The sequence below is a fragment of the Hesperophylax consimilis genome, chromosome 7 (assembly GCF_061612785.1).
Source record: "Hesperophylax consimilis isolate HC1 chromosome 7, BYU_Hcon_1.0, whole genome shotgun sequence".
Lineage (NCBI taxonomy): Eukaryota > Metazoa > Arthropoda > Insecta > Trichoptera > Limnephilidae > Hesperophylax > Hesperophylax consimilis.
The window spans coordinates 4,852,089-4,874,249 of record NC_142842.1 but is presented as its reverse complement, the minus strand read 5'-3'; the positions used below and the strand labels follow the sequence as shown (position 1 = coordinate 4,874,249).

General features: G+C 36.8%; 1 protein-coding gene across 1 annotated transcript in view; it reads left to right on the top strand.

Annotated features, from left to right (window-relative positions):
• LOC149422204 (uncharacterized) overlaps positions 1–21,625 on the top strand; it is a 386,407-nt gene extending 364,782 nt beyond the window's left edge. Inside the window, exons 3-5 of the mRNA XM_089633548.1 lie at positions 16,368–16,507; positions 16,895–17,087; positions 18,389–21,625. Of these exons, the coding sequence (XP_089489674.1) occupies positions 16,368–16,507; positions 16,895–17,087; positions 18,389–18,754 (699 nt within the window). The 3' untranslated portion in view covers positions 18,755–21,625. The remainder of the gene's footprint in view (positions 1–16,367; positions 16,508–16,894; positions 17,088–18,388) is intronic.
• Positions 21,626–22,161: the final 536 nt, after the last annotated feature.

Genomic DNA, 22,161 nt, shown 5'->3' with positions numbered 1-22,161 from the left:
TAATTTATGCTGTTTCGTTTCTCATTTTTTTTAGAATTAAATTAATTTAAGATTGTTTTATACACATTTTTCATCTATTTTCCGCCGCTATGATAGGGTTACGGCAGAAGAATTTTCTAAGACTGTATTTTTTTTATTTTAAAAAATTATGTGAACACATTATTAACAGACTATTAACAAAAAAAAAAAAACAAATACATATAGCATCTATTTCACCAATTAACCGTGCTTTACATACATTCAATAATATTTGTCTAAATTCTAAAATCGCAATTTTTTCGGATTCACTGCCCAAATTTAAAAGCGGCATCATATCAATAATATGGTCGATGCGCATACATATATCCACACACACTCATACATAAAACACATACACCTTTACACTGCAAACGTCACCAATAGATAAATATGAGAGATCAAAAATAGAATAGGTACCTTCATAATAATAATATAACACACATACATAATCGTAATAGAAATGCCTTCCGTATACATTAGAATGTTAACCATTGTCTCCACTGACTTAGTGTTCTGTCTCTCTTACACTCTCTGACATTGTATTGGCCATTCCTTTTGATTTTGGATTTATATTAAGCTACAGAATATCTGATTTCAAAATGTAAGCAAAGAAAGATCTGACGTTGGAGCAAACGAAACACGCCCACATCGCTTCTCTTGAGTTCGAAATGAATTCTTTTTTGGTCACATAAACATTTCAAATACATTCTGATCACCGAATTATGATAAACGTCTAATAATATTACTTTTCTGTAATCTTTCTTTATCAGACGTGATAATATTTACCCGTGATAATTCAAGGACATTCAGAATACTAGACGTCTAGCCGTATGAATATTACATACATGGCTGCACATATACTTATTTCATAGCCACTAACACTGTGCCTCGTATCTGCCGTCTAGGGTATACGCTATTTTCTATTACGGCACAAAGGAAAATCGTGGTGGGATCATAGCGAACAGTTGAGTCGGCATTATAGAGTTGCCCATAGACAAAGTCTGTTTTCTTAGTACCTACGTGATCATGTAGTATGCTCCGGTTCTTAATTAACTGAGAATACTAAAATATCTGTGGCGTGCTGAAAGCTTACTAGAATTTCATTATTAAAACTGTTTTCTTTTGAGCAGTTTTCTACTTTTACGTTTTGTCAAGAATTATTTTGTTATGTTGTGTTTCGTAATATTTTTTTTATCTTCGATGACTTTTAATTATTATTGATTGACAAGGACGGCGAGACTTTTATTTTCTTTTTTAACTAATAATTATGAATTGTGAATTGACTGCCGGAGTAGGTACTGAAATTTTTGCTGAACAATGGAATAGTATTAGTAGTATTGAATGTTATGTTACGTTAATCCTCGCAGTCGGGCCCGCCAACTCCATTCCTGGATTTTTTCAAAAACAAAAACCATCCACAGAATAATTGAAAATTTGTAATGGTTTTAAAATAGTTTATTTATTTATTCATTTACGCCCATCGGGCTTTTACATAAAACAAGTATAAATTAATTACATTACATACTGCATTAAAATTTTAAAAAATAATAATAAAATAAATAATTATATTTTTATTCCCAGCTGCATGAATGGGATTTGCAATTCAACTTATCCATTTAGCCAGTATGTATAGCAACAAAAGAATATAAAAATGAGATAGTGACAAAATGAATTAACATTATTCACATCAATATAACAAATACAAAAAAAGAGAGTATAAAAAGAAATAGAAAAATGTATAACAAAAATCAACATAAAAGAAAATTAAATTATAAGATAAATATTTTCATAAAAATGGGAGTTACAGTTTATAAAATATTCGTCAAAAAAAAAATTATGGAATAAATGAAAAAATCAACGAACTGAATTTATTTCGAAGCCTGTGTAGCCTTTGAACTGAGGAATTAATAAAATAGTTTATTTTAGATGAATGAACAAAGAACAACTCGGGAAATCTCGTGTTACGATTTGTATTAGGAACGTTATTAGATTAGTTAAGTCGGGTGCATCCATTACGCCATCAACTACTTTGAATAAAAATACCAAATCGCTCACGTTTCTTCTCCTAAGTCGGTTAAATCAATTAAATTCATTAAATTAACATAATTTATTTGGTCGATGGGTATGGATAGTTTAAATGTGACGAATCTTAAAAATTTGTGTTGATCTCTCTCAATTTTAATTTGATTTGACCAGATAGTGAAATTGTATTCTAAATTACTTTTTACCAAGGCAGTGAAGAAAATCTTAAAGGAATTGAGTGACGTAAAGCCTTTTTACTGTTCTTTACTTCTTTGACTTATTCATACCATTCATTCATAAATAAAATAAAAAAATCCTAATAAAATTGAATTAAATTTATTTAAATGTTAAACATATGTTTGTAATCAACAAATATAGTTTATAAATTAACCACTACTAGTACCTAATTAGGATTAAAATATGTTGATTTTTTTGTTGGTTTACTGCCTGGCTCGTTAGTTTACGCCATATCACTTTTTATTTTAATTAAATTAAGCGTATTTTTTATTGAATAATAATAATATTATTAAAAAAATAAAACTTCAAATTCAGCACCCGTCTTTAAAAGTCTACGTCGCATTTTTCAAAATGTGCGTTCTTTATAGAGTCAGATGTCACAGTAATTTCATCGCTAAGAATATATTTTTAAATTCTTAGATAAGATAAGATGTCACAGAATGTATTCGACTCTCTTTTAATATAAAATGTATTTGTTAAAATTTAAACCAGGCGCTTGCTTCATGGTAAAGTACAGTATGAAATAATTTAGGGAAGAGGACTATTAAACAATACGGGGAATCCCCCATATATGTGATTATTGTTGGGGGGAGAAATTCTAAGGCTGGCAGATGTCCCCCGCTCCCCCCGCCTTACCGCAACATCCCCCGCGGGCACGTGACCGTCGCTCGCAGTGATGTGGGTATGCCCCAAATTAAAAAATGCCGCCCTTACACTTTTTGAAAATCAATGATGAAGAGCTCATTATAACACATGGCACCTCGGCTAATAGCGTCGGCGCGGGGGTACTTACCTACAGGGTGAATTGGTGAATTGACAGATGCATAAACACTCCACTTTGCCTGCAAATAGGTAGGCACTAAGTACCTAGCCAAGTACCCACTTACCCGCCCTGATAGTTAAATAAAATTCCGTTCACAGAAGTACCTACATATTTTATTATTAAATACATCCATTTGAATTTCAATTCTTTGTCGGTAATGAATGGCTTCAAATCTTGGAAGCGGAAATTAACCCATTTCCCGACATCCGATCTAGCTGAAACTCGGCAGATATACTCGTTGTCTATGACAACTTGTGATGGCAATCACGTACACACACGCAATAATATATACATTTCTATGAAATCGGATGACATTACGGCAGTTAATATGATGAAGTAAATGTCAGTCCAACCCGACCGGCAGTTAGCGAGGTTCGTAGGGTGGTCGAATCCAGTTCCTGCGTAGGAAGATTCAATCAAGTCACCATAAAAAAATATTTTAATTTTAAAATACTTTTTAAAATTGATGTATGTATATATTTATTGTTTTTGTGTTTAGTAAATTAACTCCATTTATTTTTATTTATATTTAATGTATATCAAATTTAATAATATTATTATTAAGTTCTGCAAGAATTTTTTGATTTTTTTATTGTTACAGCTGTTTCGGCTTTCAATGTCATTTTCAAACTGTCAGTTTCAGACAGTTTGTTTTTTTTATGTGATTACCGTACAAGAAAAACCAATATGATAATAATAAAATAAATAAAAATGTTATTCACATGGAAATATAATAATAATAAAATAAATAAAAATGTTATTCACATGGAAATATAATAATAATAAAATAAATTTCAGGCGCCGATCCTCCCTCCTTCTAGTGTGAAATATGTTAACATCTCTTTCAGAAATAGCGCCCGTCTAACCTATCATATTCGATACATCTCTCAATAAATCACCCCTTTCCACTTCCTCCTTTCTTAGCCGGTCGCCTCCTATCTCTAGACCAGTCTAGATTTTACAGGCCCGGACTAGCCATCAGTTAGGAAACATCCCTATTTACTCAACTATTTTAGATAATTTTTTTTAAATAAGTTATTCAAAAGAGAGGTGTGTGTAATACAATATGTTTCATAAGATATAAATAATATAAAAAATAAATAAAATTATAAGTAAATAAGATTAGAGGCTGATGAAGAACTTCAAAGATACTACGATGCAGCAAAAACTCTCAAACCATAATCTCTCGCGTCGTAAAATTTGCACAGTTTTTTCTGCGTGTAATTTTAAAAACCCTGCATTAAGAAAAATGAGTATTTGCTAATTTATAAAGAATCTCTTCAAATTATTGGTAATCCGGTTGAAAACGGAATTGCAGGCCGTTTCCTGAAAAACTAAGTAAATTCGTGATATATCGGAATACGTGTTCATGCACGAGCATTTGTCTTGATAATATATCATGATGAAATGTAAAATGGATTTTCATGAATACGTGTTCCCATATCGTGATAATATATTCGTCATTTACTAAAAGTTTATAAAGAAACCTCTTCATTCTATGACGGCCGGCATAGTCCAGTGGTAACGCATTGGACTGCAATTCCGAAGGTCGCGGGTTCGAACCCGGCGTGCGCAAATAAATTTTATTTGATTAATTTGTGTTATTTCACAATTAATTAATTAAAATAATATATATTATATTTGCGGCACGTTCCAGAGTGGAAGATACTACCAGTATCGCCCTGGTGTAAGACCACCATTCAGAATTGAAACGTTGCTCCAAATGGCTTTAGCCGTGTTTAGTGACTAGATCTGAATAGCCAGGTACTTCCCCACCTTCCTCTTTCCCTTCCCCACTTACCTTCAGCCTCACAACATCCCCCAATTGGGGATGCCATAGTCTCACTGGCTCCAGACGGGAGCAGTTGGGACTCTTGTGAGGTATTCACTATAAAAAATAAAAAAAATAAAAAATTCTTTGAGGCTGCAATCTCGTTTTTAGCCGGATTACCAATAATTTTAAAAGATTTTCAATACTCTTTTTTTTTCCATTTAACTGTTTTCGGGTGGTAGGTAACCAGTGGCGGCTCGTGACTTTTGAGTGTGATAGAGTGCTAAAGTTTGAAAAATTCGACATTATTGATGTTGTTTAGTCCAAAACGATTTTTTTAATGAGGTTTTTCAGGAAATTTCAGTTGGTCCGTGCGCTGCACGAATTTCCTGAAAATCTTCCTACAAAAAACCGATTTTTTAAAAAAACAAGAAAAGGAATCTTGGGCGAGGTCCGTAGTAATTTTATTTCACAAAGTTTTGTGCACGTATGAACATTGCCTTGGCACCGTTTAAATGTTTGTTTTGACATTTTGATTACTTTGAGCAATTACACTGCGGAAATTATGACCACCTTGATTTTTTAAAGAACATTTGGGCTTATAGATCGGGTGAAGAAAGAAACTAGTGTAAGCAGAATATATGACGTGGAAGTGAAGTCATCAGAATAACAGAAGAGTATTTATTAGACGATATTATGAAAATGAAAGAAGCAAGGAGACAGAGTTGTGTGGTGATATTTCCTCCTCTCTGCCTACCCTACGGGTAAATGGCGCGATGGTTAGTTAGTGACGTGTCATATCATGTGTCAGATTACACATCTGCCCTGATGATGGACACAGCAATGCTGTCCGAAACGTTGGCTAAAGAAGAAGGTAGCGCAACACGGCATAATACTCTAAAAACAAATCATCCGTGAAAACCTCAAATCATACCAAAACGCGATGTGTTTTTTTTTTAATTTTCGTAGCATGCTTGCGAAATTTTCTATCGACTGAATTTCATATGATTACGTTTCAACTCGGCAAATATATGTAGATTATCTTAAAAAATAACATATTTAAATTTTTAAAAGCTTAAAGTGTCAAGGGAAGTACTCATACGTTATATTTCGGTAAAAATTCAAAATTCAGGGCCTTTAACCGTCAAAAAATTCAGTCCAATATGGCGTCGGCTTCCGGGGAAATTCCTTATGTCGAGTTCGCCCCTGCTATGCGCCTCCCATATCTCCTGTGTTCCTTGAATCGGACATGATGGATTGTTAAAAGTTTACAATCTCGACAGCCGAGAGCTTCGCTTAATTCACTTTTACGGAATAATACGTTCAAAGTAAAGTCATAAGCGGCAATTCCTCCCCTCCAATCCGCTAACAACTCACAGCTTATACAGGGCCAAGCTTTGGAAGCTCGACCAAGCTCAACTGAACTGTGCATCGTACCGATCTTAAAAAAGGTTATTCGTATACAGACTCCTGAAAAAAAACTTCTATCTTGTTTGATTAAATTCAACTTTTCCTTTTTTAATATTTTTTATAGACAGACAAACTGACGGTCTCCGTTGTGAGATAAGGCTCTCGCCTAGCAATCCGGAGGTCGCGGGTTCGAATCCCGGCGTACATAGTTAAAAAAATATTGTGTTATTTCGCAATTTATTCCTTTAAAATAATATATAGTATATTTCCGGCACGTTCCAGAGTTGAAGATACTCTTAGTATCGCCCTGGTGTAAGACCATCATTCAAAATCGAAACAGTGCTCGAAATTACTTTAGCCGTGTTTAGTGACCAGAAATGAATAACCAGGTACTTTCCTATCTTCCTCCTCCCCATCTCCTCCCACTATCTTCAGCATCACAACCCCAATTGTTCATAGTCTCACTGGCTCCAGACGGTTGGGAACAGTTGGGACTTTTGTGTGGAATTCACATAAAAAACTCTTAGTCAAGATGCGAACCAGAGTATACAATTTAGCTTTCTAGAAAATTCAAATACATGTTTTTTGCTAAGACACGAAACAAAGTTACACAGGAGACACACTACCAAAATTAGTATTTTTGATGATGATGATGATGATGATGGCGCAGACCCGTGACAAATCACCGGATATTTTAATTGTAGGATTTGTGAAACTGAAAGTTTACGCAAAGAACATATCAGAACAAATACAATTGCTGCAGAATGATCCAGAAAAATTCTTGAAACTGTACTAGTTGTATGAAATTGTACTAGTTGTACGAAATTGTACTAATTGTCAAAATTGTACTAGTTGTACGAAATTGAACTAGTTTTCGAAATTGTACTACTTGTACGGAATTGTACTAGTTGTCGAAATTGTACTATGTTGTATTTTTTATTATAATTGTATAGTTAGGTAACTTGTCTGAATTCTTCGCACAATCAGTTCCAATTTCAAAAATTACAATTTAATTCAGAGTAAATCCGATTTCCAGAGTTTATTGAACCAGAGTTACGAAGGACACACGCTCAACCAAAATTAGTGTTTTTGTTGATGATATTATAATAAAATAATAATAACCTCACAATATATGAATTCCTTTACACGAAAAAAAATAAGTATTTCTGATTTATTAAAAATCTCTTCAAATAACTGGTAATCCGGTTAAAAACGGGACTGCAGGCCGCTTCCTGATAAAGTTTTAGTTAATGCGTAATAATATCGAAACACCTGTTCATGCACCTGCGTTTTTCTTAATAATATATAATGACGAAATGAAAATGTAAAAAAAATTCTAACTTTCATTTTACGCAAAGGACAAACTTCATTAGAAATAATAATGACCATAATCCACAAGACAAAATGAATGTACCTACCTTCAACGTCCCAACTTGGAAAGTCCCTTCAAAGTTCTAACCAGATAATGATACGAAGGAGATTACTATTTCTATAACTTTAACCAAGATTGCTCGTATTACTGAACGAAGCTGTATTAAACTGTAAAACAATAATAATGAAAAGCGGTGAAGTTTAATAATAAGTACAAAAGTTAATAATCCCTGAAATATGAAAGTTTTCCTGCGTAACTTTTTTTTCTGTGCTGGCGTGTTCGTTCAGGATATTTTTTAGGTTGGGGTATTTCATCCTTCGTCACATTTAACAAATTGAACGCCATTTTTATTTTTTATCGTATTTGTGATAAGACATCAAGCATAACTGTTAATCAGGTGTGACAGAGACAGGGCCGACCCAATACAGGCACAATTGGAGCAGTCCGCTCCGGGCGCTGACTTGCTAAGGCGCCAACGACCCAATATGCCGGTAGTACCTAACACAGCGCCCTTGAGATTTTTACTAGACACAGGTTGAAACATTTTAATTTGGGTTATTTCACAGAATTTTAACTATTCTTCTTATTTCAAAGTTATTATTCAAGTTATGTGAAAGTCCTATTTAAGTTCTGTTATTATACGAGTACTGTGAAACAACCGGCTCATAATGTAATAATAACAGAACTTGACTAGAACTTTCACAGGACACTGTGATGATTCACAGATTTAATAACAGTCGTTAATGTTAAACCATCTAGTCTATGATTAACGAGTGATTATTTCAACAATTACTGATAAAAACTTAGTGACCTTTGCGTCCAAACGAATGTTGCATATATTTTGAAAATATTTTAATTTCATTGTCATGAATGTGACTATTTTTGTCTCTGTATTATTTGGCAAAATGATAAAGTCAGAGTACGAAGCCTTAATACTTTGATACGATAATCATGTCAGAACGTTTTCTAGACGGGGCAAAAAATTGTCTAAAAAAACGGACGTCTGGCAATACCGACCGTATGAAAATGAAAGTTTCAAACCTTGAAAGAAAAATATATATTTGTACATAGCGACAGATACAAACTGAAAAATCTTTTATCATTTCCTTTCTGCTTCTCCATTACACAAAACTCTGAATGAAAAACTTCTGAAATCATCGAGCAGCCATTTTTTCCGGGTCAATGAGAAATGAGATCTGTGGCTTCCTTTTTTATTATTTGTCTTGTTTTTTGTCGTTTTCGTCTGCTGTTTTTTCTTTATTGGGTAAGATAAGAAAACTCTCAAATTCTGAGTATGAACGTAATGTATTTACTTTATACTCAGTGGCTTTTACATTCATCGTATTATTTATTTATCTGGATCACCGAATAATAGGCCGAATGTGGTAGACACTAAACGTGATCCCTTTTTTTATTATATGACAGTTTTATGAATTTGCTGGATAAACAGCCCACTTAAAAATTTAAATGAATCTCGTATATGTATGCTGTATAGGTACCCCATTATTAAACCGATAAATTTTTCAATATTTCTCCTCAGAGTCGCCCATTTAAAGTAATTTCATTTCTTGGGTAGTCAAAAGTTGCAGATATACGTATTAAGATTTCGTTCTCCATATTATATGTGAATAGTGTATGGTAGCAGTGTGTAGGTATCTTTAGATATAAAGTGTCTAAGTAGGAGTTTCCTGCCCACCGCCTCCTGTGTGGATGTGCCTTTACGCCCCTATACTAAACGTAACACTGGCGGTGTGGACCCAGCACAGTGTCTACGTAGTTGAATTTCCCATGTCACGGTCACCGTAAATCGGCGTCTAGACGAAATGAATCGATCAGAACAGAAAAACCCCGCGTCCACAAATTGATTTTTGAAATGATACAAAAATCGTAACTGGACGTCTAGTGTATTTTTTTAACGGGGGAATTCATAATTACTTGCGATCCGATTCAGTTACTTTTTCTATAATTAAACCTTTCGATACACAAGATTAATTTATTTTTATGACAGCTGAGCAATCGACGATGTTAATATCTCGACGGTTATTTTTTTAACCTAACCATGTATCAACAACAGTTTTATCAATCCCAATTTTAAACATCATCGTAGGCATCAACCGTTCTCTTTCCGAGGTAGATCAATGCGTCTATTATGTCAAATTTTCCCTCGTTCCACATTGAACGCTTTCTAACATGGGTTAAAGTGCGTAAGATTCTGAATTTTCGCTTAGGTTATTTCCCATCCGGCTTATGTAGGTACTTTCTATTTTGGCTATAGACTTTTTCCCAGAACTTTGAAAGGCCCAGCCAGACTACTGAAGTTGGTTTCTGTCTATGGTTTTTCACCGCTGCCTCTCACCTCACCTCACCTCACATTATATTCCCTCCCAACGTAGCCAGGCGCAAGAACTAGGCGGTAGAATAGGCAATTTTTGGATAAAGGTTTTCTACGAGCACTGGGCGGAATTGAAATCCATTTGTTCAAACGGCAATAAATTATTGCGTTTGTACTTTTAAGTGCTCCAGCATTTTCGTGGAATAAAACCCTTCGGCTTTTTAGTTTACCCTTATTTGGTAAACAATATAAGTATTCAGATTTTGTGGAAAGTATCCCTCGGCCTATTTATTATTCATGTTTTATTAGATACTACCAACATAAATACTGCTACTTATGCCTTAAACATGCCATGCCTCAAACGTCTCTAACTCTGCCGATTATTGGTTCAGCTTAAACCCAGCCTATAGGGATTTTTTTTTATGCTTCACTTCGTGTAACCGTTTCAGGTATCTGGAAAGTAGTTTAATTCCCTGGAACAAAGCTTCCACATTGCTAACTACGTGGTTCATAAATTCCTATATCCAATGACGGAAAATGGATGCGATCCGGCGTCAGGAGAAGTAGTATGCCCCAACCAAACACTTCCCAGTCCCTAAAGCACCAGACCTAACTAGGAATTACTAAGGTACCTACCGGTGTAGTGTACAGTGTGTACACGGCCCACCGGGCAGGAGGTACCAGCTTCTAGCCGCTAACAGCTACAGGGGCGCGAGACCCTCCCGACTACTAGCCCCTTGTTACTAAGCCACCATCCCACCTCCTCCCGCCCTTTTTCTCACGCTCGAAATTTAAGTTTTCACGGGGTTACAATTACGCTAAAATCTGTTTTGATGAACCGAATAATTTATTCCATCAGATAGGTACTTTTAATACCCCCTCAGGATCCCCTAAAGGTAGGTATCTAAATAATATTGTTATTGTATTACATTTTAAGAGACTTTGAAGACAAAGAAACCACAGTCTGGAATATTCGACGGAGATTTACAAGTTTTGTTGAGATCTTACATAGTTTCTGTCTCATTTAAGGTTTCGTGGAATTTTTATTGGTTTGTCTCATCATTTAGCAAAAAAATGGTTTAGAGCTCTATAGAAAACATTATTAAAATAAAATTTTATGCTGAACTCTGAGATATTGTGTTAAATCTTTTAATTAAAAATTTTAGCTGTAAAAAAATTGTCTGCCGTTTTGTGTTTTCTATATCTAACAATGATGGTTTAAACATTAAGCAATATAAAAACATACCAGTACTTCCAAGAATTATTCGAATTTGCTTATTAAAAGCCGAGCTCTGTGAACATCCTCTGATTATAGATTATGAATCATCAAACATACTAATTTTGGTTGTAGGTATATCTGTGATGTAACTCTGGTTTAAAAAAACTCGGATTTGTTACGAATTTAATCGTCATTTTCAAAATATTCGAATGGATGTCTTAATAATTCAGACCAGCGATAAAGTACCTACCTTCTTTATTTATTAATGCGGATACGGTTTACGGTTTCTCCCGAGCATTCAGGCCATGGGCCTATTGTGTTATCTCCCATTTCACCACATTCCTCAGTAACCAGTAACTTCACCAGGTTGACCAGGGTTCTCATTGTATATGTGTGTCTTCCCAGGTATCTGAGCCTGAGCCTTGTTCACATCAGGGCGGGACATTGACTAGTAATGGTCTAGTAAAAAAATACTTTATTCATGTGGGTATCTTCTAATAAGCAAATACTAATAATGATGATATGATAGCGGCGCGGCGCCTCCAATAGTTACGATTCATATATAAATTAGCATAAAGATAAAAATTACAAAAAATATGAGCATAATATTGAATAATGAACTTTGAGAACTACGTCGTCAGGGAATCACAAAATCTTTATTTTCCATCCAAGGGAATTCTTGATTTGCCACATTAACGAACAAAACAAACTAAAGTGCTTACGTCGAGAATTAATAATTTGGCAGAAAATTCACATTCTACGTCCAGCCAACTTAATAAAAGCCTTCCAAGATTTTTAAACTTCTTTCCCTGGCACTTTGATAAAATGTCGAAAGAAAATTACCATTAAAATACGTCTGGAAAATTCTTTCAACTTTCCGCTTTTTGGCCAAAGTTTACCATAGTTCTGTTCTGCCAACCGCGCATACCAGGCACCAGGTCTGGCTGTCACCTCGTGTGGTACGGAGCAACAAAACGTTTTTCTTTGTATGACAGCGGAAAAGTCGCGGACAAAATGCTTGGTCCTTTTTTAATAAAAAGAACTTGGCACGTGCAGAAGTTCCCGCGCAATTGTGTCGACACTTACTACACACACAGAGAAGAGGACAAACAGATTCCCGGATCCTTTCCCGCCACCGTCGACTGCCACGGTATGACGGTAGACATAGACAGCAGTGGTGTGTAGCAGTAGAGTGTAGACGCAGACTTTGTAACTGTGTAGTGTACGAAGTATCACGGGATAAAAAAATAAACAGGGGTGGGAAGATTCACCGAAACCGTCCGCCCGCGCCTGTGACGTCATAGGCCGCCGACCATACTTATCCCAGTGGATTAAAATATAGGTACTGTACTCGCTCTCTTTTGAAGTGAAATTTTATTTAAATGAGTAGGCATAACGTAGATTTGTTTTGATGGTATGTGCCAAACCTAAAAAACGAGAGCGCCAGAATTTTATGAATTATACTATTGTTTTCAATTTATTCTAACTCTACATAACTTTAAATAGTTTATCCGGGGACCGAACCTTAGGTACTATACATTTATTTCCCGAATCACCGCTGTGATTTATCAAAACTGTTATCATGAGTAAAACAAACGGCGCTCGCAAACGTCACAGACTTCCACTGGGAAAGAAAACTGCTGGCGGGCGGCCGCGTCACTATCTACGTGTATGTAGGTGAATTATATGTTATATTATTATGTATCTCTCCCAATACTCTCCTAACCTCCCAGACCCGGCGAGTCTGGGCCGGGCGGGCGAGGGGGGAGCGGTGTTGCCAGACGAAAATACGGGGGGGTGCCAGACGCGAATCTCCCCGCCTACCCATCGGGAAACTCCATTGATAAGCGGGTACCTACCCTCCCTTACACAACCACCACCCACCACCTGACACTTCGCTCTGACATCGAATCCCTCATTCTGTCCAAAGCAGAAACGACGCTCGAGGTTTTTTTTTTGTTTTTACTTTTTATATTGTTTGACGGACGGAGTCTTTCGGGCAAGTTTCAAAGGCAAAACAGTAGGGCGGACTAATAAATGGCTAGGACATTTGAGGGCATATTTTCGCACTTGGATTAATCACTTCAAATATACATAAATATATCGCTAGCCGACGATCGACCTTAACTTTTTTGACAAGGGTGGATGTTAAATAATGTACCTACTTTTTACTAGTTTTTTTAGTTTACTGTTTTAACTTTTTCAAATGTTATTATTTTAGTGCAATATTAGTCCTATTTATTGTAATTGTTTTTTACTTGTGTTTAAAACATCGCAAGCTTCGAGTCATGCTCCAATGTTCTTGGAACATTATATCATCACTTGTTCCCCTATTATCCAGAACATTATTTATAATTTAAATATTAGGTATAGGTATATATAGTTCATTGGAATCCATTTAAAAAGCTCCATAAATGTAATTTTTGTATTGATTATCGATCTACCCTCTAGTTTTATATTTTTCGATTATGTGGGAAATTTGATCAGAAATCGTTAAACTTTTAATCCGATGAGAAACATTGTTGATGCGAGCATCACGTGTGAGCTTTTCCTTAGCGGAATCCTAAAGTATGTAGGTATTCGGTTTAAAATAAATCAGGGTCTAACGGTTCTTGAAACGCGAAGAGCGTGTATATCAAATTTTCGAAAAATACAAGCTTTTTACGTAAGCTCGGAATATTATTAGAAGCGCAAAGCGCGGTTAGGCGCGGCAGGTCCCTGCTTTACCGACACGGACATACCGTACCGACATCCCGGAGCACGTGACAGCTCGCTGTCCGAGTGCTCCTGTCAAAACGGTACTTCGGACATAACCTTAGCGATGGAAAAACACAATTTAATCCGTAAAAGCAACGACTGTTGCTGTAGATTCAACAAATACCCGAAGAAACGCATCCTGGCGTGATACACAGCTAGTTTTCACAATTCCGAACGACAGAAAAACCGACGAGTTTCCCAACATCGACGATGATGTATGTTAACCTAATTATTTATTTCTAACTGTGTCCCAATTGATTATTATACTTCTTGCGCTTTATTTTATCTCCGGCCTTTTGCTTATAGTGCTTTTCATTCATGGTGAAGTAGTATCAGTGAATTGTTTTCGTGTTTGACGTTTGGGATGACTCGTGCACGTTCCGTATCACAGTCCATCTTCGCCCATCACTGTCGCTGTAGTGAAAACTTTCTCATTCCGCTTCGTATGGCGGACACTTGCTTTACTATCGCGTTTCCCTTACCTATAAAACATATACAAATTCTTGCGACGATGTGTTTTAGTAACTGGAATGAAGGTTAGATCGCGCTTGAGGGCATTGTGCTTTTTATAGAACTCTTGAAATATCTGTTTTGTGCAAATTCGTTTTATAAATAAAGTAATTCAAAACAAACATCAACAGCGCTCTGTTATGAAATAAAATATTTATCGATATTGATACAACTGACCAAGTATGTGTTAGCTTCATAATGACAACATTATTGAAAACAAAAATCGTATTGATATAAAAATAACAAAATTAAAAATTGTAAACAAGAAAAGTGTGACTAACAAAAATCGTAAATAATACTAAATACTATTTTTGGTTTTGAATATAATGATTAGCGTCGTGGTCAGATATTTTCCCTACATTCACCAAGTAACTGGTCTTAATTTTCTGTACTATAATAATTTTTTTTTTTTTTGCCATTCTGTCAAAGCCATAGAAAGTGTTTGTGCCATATTTGATCCCGAAATGATCAAAGAACCTGGGTGCTTACCTACTCAGAAATATAACGCTGAAAAGAAATATTTTTCCTTTTAATCTGTTAAATGTAGATTTTTCTTAAATTTCCTTTTTTTCTGTGAAAGGTATAAAATTAAATTATAAAAATAGTGTATGCAGCAATAACTAGTCTGTTATAAATGTATACAGTAGCATTTTGTAAAAATGAGGTTTTGCAGCCAGCAACATAAATATTATAGTGACAAAATGCTTCGGTCCTGCACTTACTTTCATCCAGATATAATTTCGTTAAACTGGGATCCAACCTAGGTATCTAGATATTGTTTAGGTAGCATGGACAACCTGTAAAACTCTATATTGACTAAATCTGTTGTCTAATTTTATAAGGCGGTATTTCCGAGCACGGTCATCAATTGATTCTGACAACTGCATAATTAAGCACAGCATATTGGCCGTCACTGAGGTCCTGTTAACTGTCAATATACACAACTTTTTGAATAATGTCATTCGTTATGCAAAATTACTGGCCTAGAATTGAAAGACGTGGTATAAATCGGCATCAGTTAAGCCTATCGATCCGTTAATGATTTGACCGTACTGTGATATATTTCATAGAAAGAACCGTTTGAAAATGGAAAGGAATCGTTGCGCATTCTCACTTGCTCTGTTCTATGGACGATTCTATAAAGAATAGAGTGAAAATTGAAATTGATTCAACATTGTGTTTCTATTTCTATTGGGCGTTCTATTGCATAGAAAGCCTGGTCTCAGTGACCACTGATGAACTAGTTCATAGAATAGATGAGGTGGTAATGCGCCATTACGAATGACATTTTCAAAATTGAAACTGAATATGTGTGTTGAGAAAATTATCAAATTGTAAAAATAATTTTTCAAATCCAGACAAGCCATAAAGTTCTGACCCATAATATTATATTTTTCCAGACAATTATTTTAGGTGATTTTTCACGGGTAACAACTAGTTTAACAATAATATTTGATTTTTAGCGTATAGTGTCCTTACGAGCATACCGCTGATAGTTGTAACCTCTCCCTCTCTTATGCTACGCATACATGCTCCAGCCAAACTGCCGAGCTGAACCTCAACTTATGGGGAAGGAATGGAGTGAATGGCGTGAAACGCCGCTTGCAGTTGCTTCGTTCCTGTCCCGTAATTCGTGGCTCAGTTCGTGTTTCGATTCGCAGATGTAAAGAACATAAAATGGAACTCTCAGCGATAACATATTTCTCTTAAACTACCCATGTAAAAGAAAGAATCATTACAACAGAACATTATTGTTAATAGCATGTATACACATGCAGCATTTTACAATCTACATTATATAGAAGTGCTTAATTGACTATTTTATCTCCTTGTGATATGCATATAATTATTGATAAAATATTAATGTGTACGGTTTGTTTGTTTGTTTGTCTGCAGATGCTCTCAGTACAGTCGCCAGGGATGGCTGGCATGGAGCGGCTGGGCGGCGGCGGGGGGGGAGTGGGGGGTGTTGGCGGGGGAGGCGGGGGCGCGTCAGGGGGAGGTGGCGCGCGCAAGGGGGGGAACCTCGATGACCTGTGAGTACCAACATACAAATTTCATCTTCTTGCCTCACTTACCTTACCTATCTTACATGACCCTTGAGGTGTTCACAAAAATTAAACTTTTTCTTCTTCTGTTGATCATGATCATATTCATAACGAAGCAATATCGGTAGGATCAACATGACCCTACAATGTCAACATTTACGCATTCCATCTATTTCTAAAGATGTCAAAATTTAACATAATACTTTTAGAAAATTGATTTTATTAGTTATTTTGGGCTTGATTGATGGTTTATATTATATTGATATTCCAAATAACATGCTAGGACCCTCGATACTACAAGTTTAACGGAGGTAAATTTTTTGTTTGTTTGTTTGCATATCGATGATCCCATTAATTAGTGTGTGTGTATTCCAGGAGTCACCACCAGCACCACCTGCCCCCCGGCATGGCATGGGAGATGACGCGCGAGGTGAGCCGCCTGATAGAGCAGCAGGCGCGACAGCGGGGCGCCGCACACTCGGAGCAGCTCAACTGCCCGCACCGCATCGCCCTGCCCGACGGGGAGGGCGGACCCGACCGCCACCTGCGACTGAGGGTCCCCTACCAGGTACATTACATTCCCTAACCTAATCTAATCTAACTGACTAACCTTAATCCCTCCTTTGATAACTGAACAATAAATAGGACACAATTGCTGACCCTGTACAAATCATAAGTGCCGCCCCACTGTTTAATTTTGTACCCACCTCAGGACTGGAGCCCCAAAACACCTGAAAAACCCCTGACTCTGTAGAAACGGGCGATCCGTTTGATGGATTCTCCTATCTTGACAAATAGATTGTAATCTTTAAAGCACAGGCATCGGGTAGGTATGCTGTCCTTGTTCTACCGGTATTACAATGGAAGATGCTCCGAGGAACTAGCGTTATCCGGCACCGCCAATAATCGGGAAATGCGTGCCCAACATGTACACGGTTGACATCTATCACATGAGAATGGGTCGTTTCTACGACTCGTTCTTGAAGAGACCCATGTTGTAGGAGAGAGGAAACACAGAGTTGTTGAACTCATGAACGAGTCTGACCCATTCTCATGTGACAAATTACAAGTGCTGGGCACGCATTTGGCGTGTCTCCCGACTATGCAACCGTGCCGAAGGCATCAGTGATGCTAGTTTCTTCGGTGCCTCTTTCATTAAAATACCGGTAGAACAAGGATAACATTCTGGCTTGTGTTCTAAAGATTGCAATTCGTCTGTTAAGATAACGGAATCTATCAAACGGACCGTCCGTTTCCGAACACAGAGTCTAGGGTTTATAGTATAAATATTACACAGTGAGTTATGTCATTACAAAAAAACGTGATTTATTAACCACTACTTAAACTGAGCTTAATAAGGCCAGATTAACTTATAACAATGCTGAACTGACGCTTAAGAAGCTAATAAGACACTATATATCTGATAGTGATCACAACATTTTTAACATGTAAACGTTGCTTAGCTCTGCCTAGCTGGGTAGACAGGGTTGGATTTACATACCGTTTTTCTACTAGGGCGTCAATTTATCGTTGCTCAAAAAAATCTTAATTATTTATTTCATAGAACCCTTGTAAATGTCTTTTATATAATTAGAGTGATCCAACATCAACATAACATACAAAATTAATACAATAGCATAAAAGTAGTGGCAATTTTACTAAATCAATGCAGAGCACACAAATATATTCAGTTGCTGTGGTCAGTTGTAGTCATTAAAACCGGTCAGCAGCTGAGTGGGCATCGTGTTTGGGTCCCACCCAGGCGTTGTGTGTTCAATTCCTAAGTCCTCTATCACAATACAAGTGACATTTTCCGTTTACTGTTTTAGATAAGCAATACTAATAAGATGTTCTTATGTTGTGTTTCAGCACTCAGAGCTGACACGGTCTGCAGTGCAGCCACCGCCCAACAAGTCGGTGCTGGACGTGCCAGAGTGGGCAGCGCCCCCCGCACTTGGCGGACTGGGGGGGCCGGGCGGCGGGGGCCTGGGAGGAGGGGGGCAGCGCCTGCAGAAGCAGCCCTCGTCACAGAAAAAGGACGGGCTGGTGCAGAAAGGGTTGAGTGCGTTCAAGTACCTGGTGAAGATGGGTGGGCGGGGAGCTGGGCCGGAGTTGGGCCCACCCCCCGCGGAGGAGGGGGAGCGCCGCCCGCTGCCCGCGCCCTGCGTCATGGTGCCACTGCGACCCCCGCCAGCCCCCGCGCCCCCGCCCGCCCCGCAGGCGCCCCCTAGTTGAAATGGACCGAGTGCTGTGCCTGTGCCTGTCGGGATCACATTCCATGTGCCACGTGCTGGAGTCGGCCCCTCCAGGGGACCCCTCCCTCCTAGTTACACGTTTCAACTAGTCCTTATCGTCGGATACCAGTCATTTATAATATATATACATATATATATTGTTTACATTAGTGAAAGAAGAGGCCGCCGCACACTCGTCGCTCGTCCTCGCCGGGAGTGCAGGACCTTGAGGATATGAGGAGAGGAGTAGGGAGTAATGAAGGATGTGTGCGTATATTTGGCGATATTTTGTGTTTCGCTAATTAAAAATAAAGACTGAAAGTAAATTTTACTAAATGATTAATAAAAGTCCCTGTAACTGAATGTTATTTTGAATACCTTTCTTTTGAAATATTGGTCTCGTTATGTACCGTAAATAAGTAAATAAATCAAACCGTGTTTGCTAAATTAAATTAAAGTTTATGTATTCCGCTTCGACCAATCGATCGGACGTTGACTTTGTAAAGATTTTAGTAAATTAATTCAATAGTGTTCCATTCTCAATATGCAATCATAATGATAATGTAATAGAAATAATAATTATAAAGTGAGTGCTAGCCCTGACCGGACCGACCGGACCAACCGGACCAACCGGACCAAGCTCGACTTCATCACGCGGTGTTCCGCCACCAGCCACTCACCCCCTCACCGCACATCACATCATCTCCTTCTATTCCATAGGCAATTAATTACATAGCTCTTCTCTCTGCTAAAGCTTCCAGTTAAAGAAATACCTACTTTGAGCCCTTGCAAATCTTATTTGGGACTTTATCACATTACTTCATTTCGTTATTTCTCAAACAGATTCATAATAATAATTGTGATGATTCTTATTTTAATATCAAAATTTATTTAAAACTTGATACAAAACTTTAGCGTTAGCAATGAATAAATACCTCATGTTTTATATATTATGTATGTAAATTGACTGGACATCAATCTTGTTCCCAAAGGAATATTGTAGTTCTCAGTTTAGTTAAATAATGAAACCAATATTTAATAATATGTAGACAATCTTGAATATTTATTACCAAATTAAAATGATATATGTAAATTGTGAACAAAATGCCTATTTATTGTGCTCACACTAATATGTGCCAGTGTGAAGGACGACGAATCCACGGTGGTGGAGATTTCTTTAACTGGAAACACTGAAGAATCTAGAACGGTTCCAACTGTGTAATGTAACATTGGTATGGAATACACTAGGTCAGCTTCTGAAAGCTCTGATACTTGATTGGGCCCACTGATGTACATATTTTTATAATGCGGCTGAGGACGCAGTAGCCTAGAGTCCCTCAGGCTGGGGAAGGGCCGTCCTGGTGTACTCTCTTCCGATGACTAGTAACTTCTAACTTCCTCATGTTGCATTCTATCCATGTATTATTTTGGAAACACAACAACTGTTGGCATCGGATCACTTTCAAAGACTGTTCCATTTCTAATTTATTAATAAAGCCATAATGGCATATTTATGTCAATTTTTATTTACTTTTCTTGTATCTACTATTAGATATTATTATTTATACAATTCTTAAGTAGTTAATTTTGGCAATAATCATTTGTGTATAATATATTTAAAGGTGTAAATGAAATGTATCCAGGGAGAAGACAGTTGTTGTAGAGAAGAGTGTATGAAAAGTGCCATGAGCCGTGGTTCACAGTAAGAAAGACAGTGTTTTTTATTCAACCAATGCTATGACGGTAATATTCAGAGCTTTGTTAGTTGGATTCTGTTGAAGCTAGTGACTCGAAAGCGTTTTATATTTAACAAACTCTGTGCAATAACAATAAAGTATTAGGAAAATATATTTTTAGAGTTTGTCATTTCTTTGTTTGCTGCCGACCGACCTTTAAACTAGCAGATGTAATATTTATTAGTGTATTCCATAGAATAAAATATGGGTGGACCTCGCCCGGTGCTGGCTGGGATCCAACGGAGAGTTTAATGCAATAACACTCTGCTGCAGTGTCTTCATATCATCAATATGTGTAGCGTATTGTATTATATTATATTGGATGTTATCAGACCTGTTGTGTGCGCACCTTCACGTGGGGGAGCAAGCACCGTGCTGTACAATACCCATACAATCAAATGTGCCGTGCGTGACTATTCTAACTAGCTTCTCCGCGTGAACGTCTCGCTTATATGACACTGAACACTGTTGTCGTGTGTTGTCACTAGATTCCAAACAAACAAATAAACAAACCTTATCCGCCTGTAATATTTATTAGTCTAAATGAATTAAATTAAAATGTACTGAACTGCGATGAAAATTTTAATAAATAATATAACATTATATATATTATCAGATAAAGTTCAATATATTGTACAATTCCAACAGATATGTTAAATAAATCTATTATTGTAAAATTGGTTCGCTATGCTTATATGGTGTATTTTGTATGTATAGAAAATAAATATTTTCCTTATATTTTATTTAAAGATATAAAACTATTTACACAAGCAGTATTTGCCAATAACGCTCTCGTCAGCAAAGTAGTTAATCTTCAACAGGAGTTGGTGAGCCCTGGCACCCGGCACCTGGTATTGGTGGATATCCCTCTTAACTCAACTCTAGCTTTTACATTCTAATGTTGCTCTCCTATAAACAAACTGTATTCTATCTTAGCTTAACAAACAAACAAACCATTAGTTTCTCCAACTAAATGATTATAATAGAACTTGTGCAAATATTTTTTTATATAAAATTTTTCAATAATTGTAAAACAATAATGACACTTATTGTCCCTGCCACCTGGGAGGGTGAAACAATAAGATACTTATTGTCCCTGCCACCTGGGAGGGTGAAACAATAAGATACTTATTGTCCCTGCCACCTGGGAGGGTGAAACAATAAGATACTTATTGTCCATGCTGCCTGCGAGGGTGAAAAAATAATTTTACTTTTGTCCCTGCCAACTGCGAGGGTGAAACAATAATGATTCATATTGTCTCTGCCGCCTGTGAGGGTGGAACAATAATGATACTTATTGTCCCTGCCACCTGGGAGGGTGAAACAATAAGATACTTATTGTCCATGCTGCCTGCGAGGGTGAAATATAATTTTACTTTTGTCCCTGCCAACTGCGAGGGTGAAACAATAATGATTCATATTGTCTCTGCCGCCTGTGAGGGTGGAACAATAATGATACTTATTGTCCCTGCCAACTACGAGGGTTAAACAATAATGATACTTATTATCCCTGTCAACTGCAAGGGTGATACAATAATGATACTTATTGTCCCTGCCAACTGCGAGGGTGAAATCATAATATATTTTTTAAATGTGTTACGAACTTTATTTATTGTCTTCTGGGTAAATAAAATGATAATGATTTCTTAGACTAAATGCAAATAATAAACTT